General features: G+C 32.3%; 1 protein-coding gene across 1 annotated transcript; it reads right to left on the bottom strand.

Moving 5' to 3' along the window:
- Window positions 1–1,576: 1,576 nt before the first annotated feature.
- Window positions 1,577–4,797, bottom strand: LOC109147720 (guanine nucleotide-binding protein subunit gamma 3). The gene is made up of 5 exons (XM_019295365.1): window positions 3,903–4,797; window positions 3,106–3,158; window positions 2,926–2,970; window positions 2,761–2,808; window positions 1,577–2,357 (listed from the first exon to the last, which is right to left on the bottom strand). The coding sequence occupies exons 1-5, from the start codon at window positions 4,059–4,061 to the stop codon at window positions 1,742–1,744; spliced, it is 921 nt and encodes a 306-aa protein (XP_019150910.1). The 5' UTR covers window positions 4,062–4,797; the 3' UTR covers window positions 1,577–1,741.
- Window positions 4,798–10,428: the final 5,631 nt, after the last annotated feature.

Genomic DNA, 10,428 nt, shown 5'->3' with positions numbered 1-10,428 from the left:
GGGTTTTGTGTTTAAGGTGCGTGAATTGTGTGCTTAATGTGAGTAGTTGTTGAAACTTAATGTGCGTGAGTTTTGTGCATAAGGTGGTGCGTGTGTTTTGTGCTTAATGTGAGTAGTTGTTGAAATTTAAGGTGCGTGGTTTTTCTTCTTAATGTGCGTTATTTTCCTTCTTAAGGTACGTGATTTATATGCTTAAGGTGCGTCAGTTGTGTGAAACTTAAGGCGAGTCATTTTAAAACCTTAGGTGCATGATTTGTGTTCTTAAGAAGCTTTGTTGTTTGCTTAAGGTGCGTGGTTTGTGTACTTAAGGTAAGTGATTTGTGTTCTTAAAGTGCTTTATTTGTGTGCTTAAGGTGCATGGTTTGTATATTTAAGGTGTGTCATTTTAATGCTTAAGATGTGTGAACCGCACGAGAAGTCTATACTCACACCTGAACCCTTCCATATATATATATATATATATATATATATATATATATATATATATATATATATATGCGACATTTTTGCCCTTAAGCATCAGCCGGCTGACTAGGCGTCAAATTGAGTGAGTGATTATTATTTTTAAATTTTATTTATTTATTTATTTGCAATTTTAAAGCCATGTATAATAATCACTCACTCAATTTGACGCCGAGTCAGCCGGCTGATGCTTAAGGGCAAAAATGTCGCATATATATATATATATATATATATATATATATATATATAAACATGTTAAAAGTGTCTATATATAAAAGGTATGTGTAGTATATAGCAAGGATATATTTTACATTTTTTAAAAGTGTCATGTGAAAGTTTAAAGTTTAAACGAATTAAACATGTTAATTAAATTCTCAGATAATTTAATTGTTATGCTTTGGAACATGTTAATTAGTTTTTCTTGTAAAATTATTCTTATAAAATATTTTCTTGAGAAATACTTCCCAATGAATTTAATTGATGGAAAAGTATCAAACTGCCTCCAATAGTAATAGGTAACCACAAAGTTTAGACTTCATACAAAATTGGTCAGCCAATTGGATTGATGACTTTACGAATTTGAGTCTATCATATATTAAGTTATTAACAACTTCTCTATGGGAGCTGCTTATTCGTTTTCTCAGTTTGAAATGATCAATTATAGCCAACTTATGTTGGTTTTAGTTAACTTCATTGTGGTCTTTCGTCAACTAGATTCGGAAGATGAGTTTTCTCGTAGAGGTTTGAGTCACTCAATGGACAACTGAAATTGATTTATCTCATTGTAGTCGGAGTCATAAAATAATAAACTCCACTCAAAGTGCATAATAATGGTATTTTCTCATAAATTAGAACTATAAACAACCTTAATTGGTTTACCTCTTTGAAATGTACAACAGCTCAAAGTAATTTATAAAACTAAATAACAATAGTCTCATTCAATTTGTGTAGAAGTTAACTTTGAGAGACAGCTCTAAATGTTGTAAATTTAGACAGACAATCAATAAGAAGTTGTCATTCAATTGGGTAGAGAGTTAACTTTCTTATGTGAGACTAGGATATAATGCAACACTAACAAAGGTGTTACAATAAAATGTTGTGAATATCAAAAGGCTAACTTGAATATACCTTTGTTTATATTGATATACAAAGCAACATAAGAAGAAAAAGAAAAAAACTTGCTTTCAAACAATAATTGATTTAACAGTCAAAATCTCTAAACAATACAGAGTAATAATAATGGATATGTAACAATGTGGAAATTATTTGGAACCATATACTAAAAACACAAGTAGCAAGGATTGCAGCAGCAGCAACAACAGGTTTTTGTACAGCCAGAGCAATTCATCTTTGGACATCTCGGAACACCGCAGCATCTACACTTGTTGCCCGAACATTTAAAACACGAGGGGCACTTCGGGGTGCAACTGCAATCGCAGGTGCACGAGCACGAGCACTTCTTCTTCGCGCAGCACTGGGATTCGGGGCACGAGCAGCAACACAGCCGAGGCGGCTTGGGTAACGAGCACCTGAAGCACGACAGCGAGGGGGTACATTTGAAGCACGACGACGATGGGCAGCTGAAGCATGATTTCGGGCAGCTGAAGCATGATTTCGGGCAGCAAACGCACGACGTTGGGCAGCAGGATTTTGGACAGGCGAGGCAGGAGCACGACGGTTTGCAGCTGAGGCAAGAGCACGACGGCTTGCAGCTGCAGCTCGGGCAGGACGGGGAACAGCTCGGGCAGGATGGCGTGCAGCAGACGCAGGACGGGCATCCGTTGCAGCACCCGCTGCACCCACCGCACGGATTACAGTTGCAGCAATGCGACGGCTTCTTGACACGGGGACACCGGCAACAACAAATCCATGACGTGCTGAAACACGACACCCCACTGCAGGTGAAAAACAAAAAAACGAACTTTTAATCAAAGCAAACTAGAACTATGAATAAATCCCGAAGCCTCTTACGAAATTTCCTCGTTCAAGGCTATATAGAATCTACAATAATAGAGAATACAGACGCAACTGCAGTGAACTCAGACTTCTGGAAAACGGCATAACAAAAACTGCAATTACTTAGAGACCTGCAGATAATTTCTGCGACTGCTAATAAAACACACAGATAATCTGACATCCGGTACTTGCACAATCAATTCATAATGATAAATTATGGACTATAAAACAATTTATGCTCTCTTGACAAACTCGGAAGATTGCAGAACGATTCTAGTTCTAGTTATCTTTTTTACCGAAAAATAAATTCTGATCATAAAACAGACCATAGGGAAAGCATACCAGCAGAGCCATTTCCAGAAACGAGAAGATCTGCTCTTCTTCTTGATTCTGACACAGATTAAGAAAAAAAAAAAAAAAAAAACCATAACATTAGATTGCAATTAAACGGGGAAATCTTAGTTACATTTCGAAAAGTATTAGATAAAATAAACGAAGCTATCTTACGTTGGTATAAGAGGATCTGGGTTGGCCAAAACGAAATCGGTGACCCTGCAAGACGTCAACTTCAAAAGTTTTAGATAAGCAAACGGGACTACAAGATCATAACAAGCTTGCATTCCACATGGTTTAGCAGACATGTGGATCCCATACGGGATGGCAAATTAAAAGGTTTGAATTACATACTCTTTACATGATCGAGACGCAGGATGAAGGCGATCAACGAATTTCAATTCATCCTGCTCGCACCACAAACATACAAACGAGGTTAGGACAAAAGATAACAAACATAGAAAAACAAGAACTATAGATAGAACAAGACCAAAGTGTCTACCAAATACATTAGATTTCTATCATCCCAACACAACAAAAACAGCAGAAAAATGGTACCATAAGTCAACTTCATACAATTTCATCAACCCTGTCTGGTTTTTCCTTTCATGCAAACTAACATTAATTCTCACAACTTCTAAACAAGATAATCATAAGATCAAGCAAACAATCCTCAAGAACTTTGACAGTTGATATTCTCAAGAACTTTGTCACAGTTAATTCTCCAGGCAAACATGGGATTTAAGGAATCTGGGATACCTAGGCATCACGATTCAGATTAACAACCTAGAATCTTATGTAATACTGTACATAGGAAAAGGTTAAGATCAGAATTAAGATTCTATACACAAGAATCTGTTGTTTCAAGGAACTATCATACAAAAGAGGCAATGAAAAAGACAGCAAAATTTACCCAAACAGCAAACTTTTTTACTACTCAACACTTCACCCTGAAGAATTTCAAGATTCTGTAAAACCAGTCACTTTTGAACCCTCAACCCCAGAAAAGTTACTGTGCTGGTAAATTCCTCCAACACTACATTCAATTTTGGCAATTTCCCCAACCTCCATAACCCATTAAAAAAAAAAAAAAAAAAAAAAAAAACAGAGCTTTCCAAACCCCAACAATCAAGAAAGTGAAGAAAACTCACCTCAAGAAACCCAATCTCCCGCTCAAGCATCTGAACTCGAGCCAATTCGCGGCGCTTCCCGTACAAATCCGGGTACTGCGGCGGCGATTTCGGCCGCGGCGGCGGCAACGACGGCACCCTCCCACCGCCGCCGCCTCCTCCTCCTCCCGAGCCAGCCATTCCACCACCCCTCACACGATTCTTGGCCTATCCCTCCCCCCACTAACCATACAAAAAAAAGGGCAAAAAAAAATAAAAATCGAGTCTTTACTTAAAACAGTTCATACTATAATCCAAGACTCTCAACACTGGAACCAGTAATGTGCTACTCACAGCAAATATACAAACACATACATACATTGGAGTGGGGTAGGGGGCTAGGCAGGGTGGGTGGGTGGGTTAAAAATGTTATGTAGGGAAATGAAGAGGAAGATGGGGAAGGAAGAGAGACAGACGCAGAAGAAATTATTACTGGAGAGGGTGGGGGGGGGGGGGGGATAATTAGAGGGTCCAGAGAGAGAGCAGACTCCAAAAGTTATGTGAAATAACAACAATCAGAGCAGTGGTGACAGAACTCTCAGTATCTACTATGAATATGAAGAAAATTTAATGATTTTTTTTTTTTTAAATTTCCATTTTCTTTTTTTGGTGTCCCCATGCAACCCAACCCACTGTGAATCATTCAATTTTTTCTACCCACCATAGATTTCTTCAAAAAACCCACTGTTCCACAAATGTTCCTTTCATTTTTCCTCATTAAAAAAACCAAACCTTGCTAATCCTGGTAAACTCAAATTTGGAGAAATAACAGCTTCTGTTTTGATTCTTGGAATGGAAAGAGCAGTGTAGATGTGACTGTTAGAAATGTCTCATTAATTTTATTATTATTATTAAAGTCTTCAAATTTCTAAAAACCATCCATTTTCTCAGGGAGTTAAGTACTACACTACAGCAGTACCAGTGGTAGAAGCAAAATTTAATGAATCCTCATTTTTTTTTTTGAATGCGAATCCTCATTTAATTTAAGGTAAACTGTCAAAAACAAATTCCAAACAAACAGTGAAAATTAAAAGATTACAAAAACCCAGAATTAGTTTAGTTTTAATTTTTAAATGGTGTCTTATGCTGAAAAGAGGGTAATTATAGCCTATGATTCTTGGAAGAAATCTTCCCCATTTTCTAATGTGAAAATGTCATAATGTCCCAGAGGTGAAAAATAAAAAAAATAAATAAAAAAAAACTGTAAAAATAGGGGTGTGTAAATTACAATAAATAGGTGAAAAAAGTGGACTGAAAAGACAGTAATAATTGCTTCTGGAATGGAGGTGGGAAGGGTGGAGATACTGTAGTAGTGTGGTACTGGCAGTAGAAAAAGGGCGTATAATGGTGGTGAAAAAGGCTGCAAATAATGTTGGTTTTTTTTTGAAAGAAAAAGGAAAAAAAAAATAAATAAATAAAAATGAGAGGGTGTAAGAGTAGCCTCGATGGTGATGGAGGCTGTGCAGAAGTAGCAGAGAGTTGCAGAGGAAGGAGAGGCGAAAAGCTCGACGCAGTGGGCTCAGACCGCACGTGACTGTCGCGTAGGAAAGAGAGAGAGAATACGCAGTCCGCAGTTTAACTTGCCGCTTCCCTCTTCTACTCTTCAATTTACTCTTTTTTTTTTTTTTTTTGTTAAATACATGCTCCGTAATAAATAGTTGTTAGCTGATTAATTAATTTATTTAACTAGTTGATAACATTAGCTGATTGTATAAAAAAATTTAGTAAATTAATTGTTAGCTGATAGATGATTACATGCAAAATGAATTTCTTAAAAAGTTGATTGAAAAAATTATTTTAAACAATTTTTTGAATTTTAGTATTTTAAAACAATAAGTTGTTAGAAAAGTTAATTAATCAAATACTTATATTAATCGTTTAACAAAGTCAAACAACTAATAATGGTCAAACAAGTCAAAATTGACTGATAAAGTAACTATATTACCCATCAGGACCATTTATGTTTCTTAGCTTATGCTATATTAATTTTAAACTCCTAAAATCTCTGTTTAATAGTCACTAACGAGGTGAATATTACGTGTCCATTTTCATATTTCTGTCAAGTTCCACGCCCTCGTCGTTGTTTCTGTACACAAAGGATTCATCTCCATACATTCGCCAACTTGGAGTTCAATCTCACCTAAGAAGCTCAGTGGCCCAAACTCTAAGCTTTAGGATTCCTAACTCCAAGATGTAGTTGGTGAGAGTTGAACATCATCTTACCGCTAGAGTGTTGTTTTTACATCAGGTGATTTGCCACTTGAATTACCCCTGCGAAACAACTCATTAATTTTCTGCAAGAAAAAAAATTCGTAATTACTATTTGAGAATATTACTAATAAAAATTCAATTTATGATATTTAAATATGATTCACTATTTGACTACTCCTTTTAATTTTCATTTATACACTTAAATCACATACTCTGTATTTATTATATTCAATAATAATTTTTATTTCGGTATACAATGTGAAATGCTAGTATAATTTTCATGAAAGATCTTCTAAAATGTGATCTAGTGATACCAAGTTATTATCTTATATAGGAAGTTGTGCATTCGAGTCATAGACTCAACTAGTTATGAATAGATACTATAAGCGACGAATTGAAGGCGACTTCACAGTTACCTTATAAGCTCACATGCATGTATGAATGGCTAATGAATTTGTGAGATAATATTTTAGTCTTTGAAAAAAAAAAAAGTTATATCACAATAGTGAGTCACTTTCAGTTTTAATCAATTAGTAAGGATTTGTTAGTTATTTTTTAAAATATGAAATCAAATTTATAAAAATTGTTTACATTGTTGTTGTTGTTATTATACAATAATATAAATATCTAAAATATAAATTAAAAAAATTAAGTGTGAACCAATGTAATTATCATGATTTATGTATGTATTTCTATACATATTGAGTCATATACCATTAAAATTTTGTTTGTATATATTAAATGTTTCTATAATTATATTTAATTATTTATTATATCTAAATTTATTAATTATTTCATAATTATTACATAAATTGTCAACTGTACGTTTAATAATATAATATAAATTCGAAAATTATAACTTTTTTAGAAAAAGTTATATACTATTATTTTTGATAAAAATAATATAATAACATTTTAAAATCGATTATTAATATTAGACATTTATTTTTGTGGTCGTGCATATACAAAACCTAATGCTTTAATAAACAAGAATATATGGAGTTTTGTTTTCATTTTTTTTCCCTCATTTTTCATTCCGACATACATAATTGAATGGTGAGATAGAGGTTCGAATTCATAACCTTTAATATATGTTTGGCATTTCAAACCAAATTTAAGTATATATTTAATCTCAATTAAAAATCTCAATCGAAAATTGAACCGTACATTTACGTGTTATATACTATGCGCTCAATGCTAACTATTAAAAAAAAAAAAAGATAAATATTTACCAAAAAATGTAGCCAAACACCCCCCCTAAGATAACACATGAATTTCTGTCCATGTCTGGATTTTAGATTGAAAGCTTAAAAAAAAATAAAAGAAAAAAGAATAGTAGAAATGGAGGACAGACAAGTTTGAATTAAACCTGCGTTTTCTGATCAGATTGTCAAACACGCAGTACTGATGCCGATTTGGCAGCTACGCAGAACGGAATCCAATCCATTTTTAACATTTCTCAAAATATATTTACCTACTTTTGTATTATTTAATGTAATTTTACCTAATTATTTTTTAAATACTGTCTACGATATTTTGAGTAACCTAAAAATACGAAAAGTCCCCATGTCAGGTAGTAACTCCATACGTTTTTGAAAAAAATTATACAAATTTGTGTGTGTGTATGTATATAAAAAAATTGTTTTTGAGTACAGACATACAATTTTATATATAACAATAATAATAATAATAATAATAATAATAAAATTCTCATTGAATTATTCATGTATCCATATTAATTTTATCAATTATTTTAGGAATAAAGGTCAAATAAGTCACTGAACTGCCCACAAGAATGCAATTAGGCCACTGAACCTAAAAAACTTACAATTGGGTCCATAAACTAACCAATTTCATTCAATTTGTCCATTTTTCAGGTTTCTCAAGTTGCTAAAAGGTTAACCCTCCACCTAGAATGCATATGTGGCATTTAAAAAAATTTATTTTTAAATTAGTTTTTTTTAAACCTTAAATTAATTTTTTAATGTTTAATAAATAAAAACTAAAATAATTTATTTTAAATTAATTTTTTTTAATTTTTAATAAATAAAAACTAAAATAATTTGTTTTTTTTAAATAAAATCCAAACCCTGTACGATGTCGTAACAAATTATTTTATTTTCAAAAAAAAATTATTTTAGTTTTTATTTATTAAACATTAAAAAAACTAATTTAAAAATAAATTATTTTAGTTTTATTTATTAAATATTTAAAAAACTAATTTAAAAATAAATTATTTTTTAAAAAATACCACATATGCATCCTAGGTGGAGGGATAACTTGTTAGCAACTTGAAAAACTTGAAAAATAGACAAATTGAATGAAATTGGTTAGTTTAGGGACTCAATTGTAGATTTTTTAAGTTCAGTGGTCTAATTGCATTCTCGTGTGCAGTTTAATGGCCTATTTGACCATTATTCCATTATTTTAAAAGTGTCTCCTACAGTTAATGTATGCTCAGAACACCTAATGACAGACAAAAAGTAGTTATTTTTACCTTTTATGCCAAACGGTCATTTTTATTCTTAAAAATGACTATTTCATTTATTTTTATTATCCATCCAATTATTGCTTATTGTATGAGTGACATGGTTCGGTTAAAAAAAGAATGGAGCAACCAAATTGAATTTGAAATCGTAGGGATGCTTCCGGTTATAGTTCATAATTGGAACCTAAAAAGGTTGCGGGTTCAGTTTATTAAAATTGGGAACCCAGAAAAAAGTATAATACAAGAGTTAACTCTTTATTTTGGACTATTTGAAAAATAGAATATAGAAGAAAAAAAAATTAAATCGTCGATTCAAATCGGAACTATCGATTTCGGTTTTTCATTTCCCTTAACTATGAACTGGAATAGAATCACATCGATATCTACTTATATATTATGAATTATTCTTCCAAAAGGCTGAACCCCTAACCCTAAGGGCCCTCCACACCCCGACCCGACAGAGCATTTGGGAGGATGTAAATCATGGTAACTCAACTGAACATGAATCACAGAGGCTAGACCGTGCTCACTGCGCACAAGGAACCCCTCACTTTCAGTAATTCATATATTAGGAATTATAATAAATGTGATAAAAAGTAAACATCATTTGTAAATATTTTAATTATTATAATTTTAAATCAATGTTTGTAACATTAATACTATAATTATAACTAATTAGTATTATTAAATTATTGTGTTTAATTCTTACTTTTGTTACTAGCATTATCTTAAATTATACTTATAATATTTTTAAATGGTGTATGTTATTTTTTCATATTTAAATTAATTGAGGGGGCTAACATGGATATATAAATAATTCAAGAGAAAAAATGCATTATAAGCATATATTTCAGGGAGAAAAAACACAATTTTCCCTAATCAAATTTGTAGCTTCGAAATGAGTAATCGAGTGTGTGGAACATGATTCTAGAAGTTTTTTTGCTTAACATTTTGTCCCATGTTTGGGTTGGGAGAAGGCGACCCTAGTGGTAACCTTCTCTATGGAGATTCGGAGAAGGTGACCTTGGTGTCTTCTCCGTGACCGGCAATTGTTTGCAAGTCACTTTTTTTGCCTGAAATTTTTTCGGAGCGTGGCCAAAAGTCTAATGACCTATGATAGCATATCATTAACCGGTTTTTGGACTTCATTGCATCAAAATAAATTATTGATGAGTGTAATTATATTGCACCTTTAAAAATTTTAGGAGGTAATCAACTTTTCAACTAAATGAACCTAAAAAAATTAAACATTTGTGTTTTGTAATTATATTGCACCTTTAAAAAGTTTAGGGAGTAATTGACTTTTCAGCTAAAGTTCGAGGGCTTAAAAAAATTAAACATTTGCGTTTTGTAATTATATTACAACTTTAAAAAGTTTAAGGGGGTAATTGACTTTTCAGTTAAAGTTCGAGGGCCTAAAAAAATTAAACATTTGCATTTTGTAATAGTTTAATTTTATTTATTTATTTTTTGCGTACTATTGACTCTTTCACTAGGGCTCGAATCCATGACTTCTGATTTGGGAGAATCACTTCATGGCACTAGACCACAAGGTCATTGGTTTAATTTTATTTACTTAGATATTAATCAATATAATGGCTATAATTCCTAAACGGGAAATGATATATATATATATATATATATATATATATATATATATATATACACTCCAAGGGAGTAAACTCTTGCCACGTGGCTTAATTTTATTAGAGAAAAATAAAAAGAAAGTAATAAGAACTGTGTCCCACATTGTTTTGAATGAATCAAAGAATAACATGTAAGCAAGGAGTAAAAAATGAAATAAAATAT

The sequence above is a fragment of the Ipomoea nil genome, unplaced genomic scaffold (assembly GCF_001879475.1).
Source record: "Ipomoea nil cultivar Tokyo-kokei standard unplaced genomic scaffold, Asagao_1.1 scaffold2036, whole genome shotgun sequence".
Lineage (NCBI taxonomy): Eukaryota > Viridiplantae > Streptophyta > Magnoliopsida > Solanales > Convolvulaceae > Ipomoea > Ipomoea nil.
Note: the sequence above shows the minus strand (reverse complement) of the source record. Positions and strands in the feature narration are given on the sequence as shown.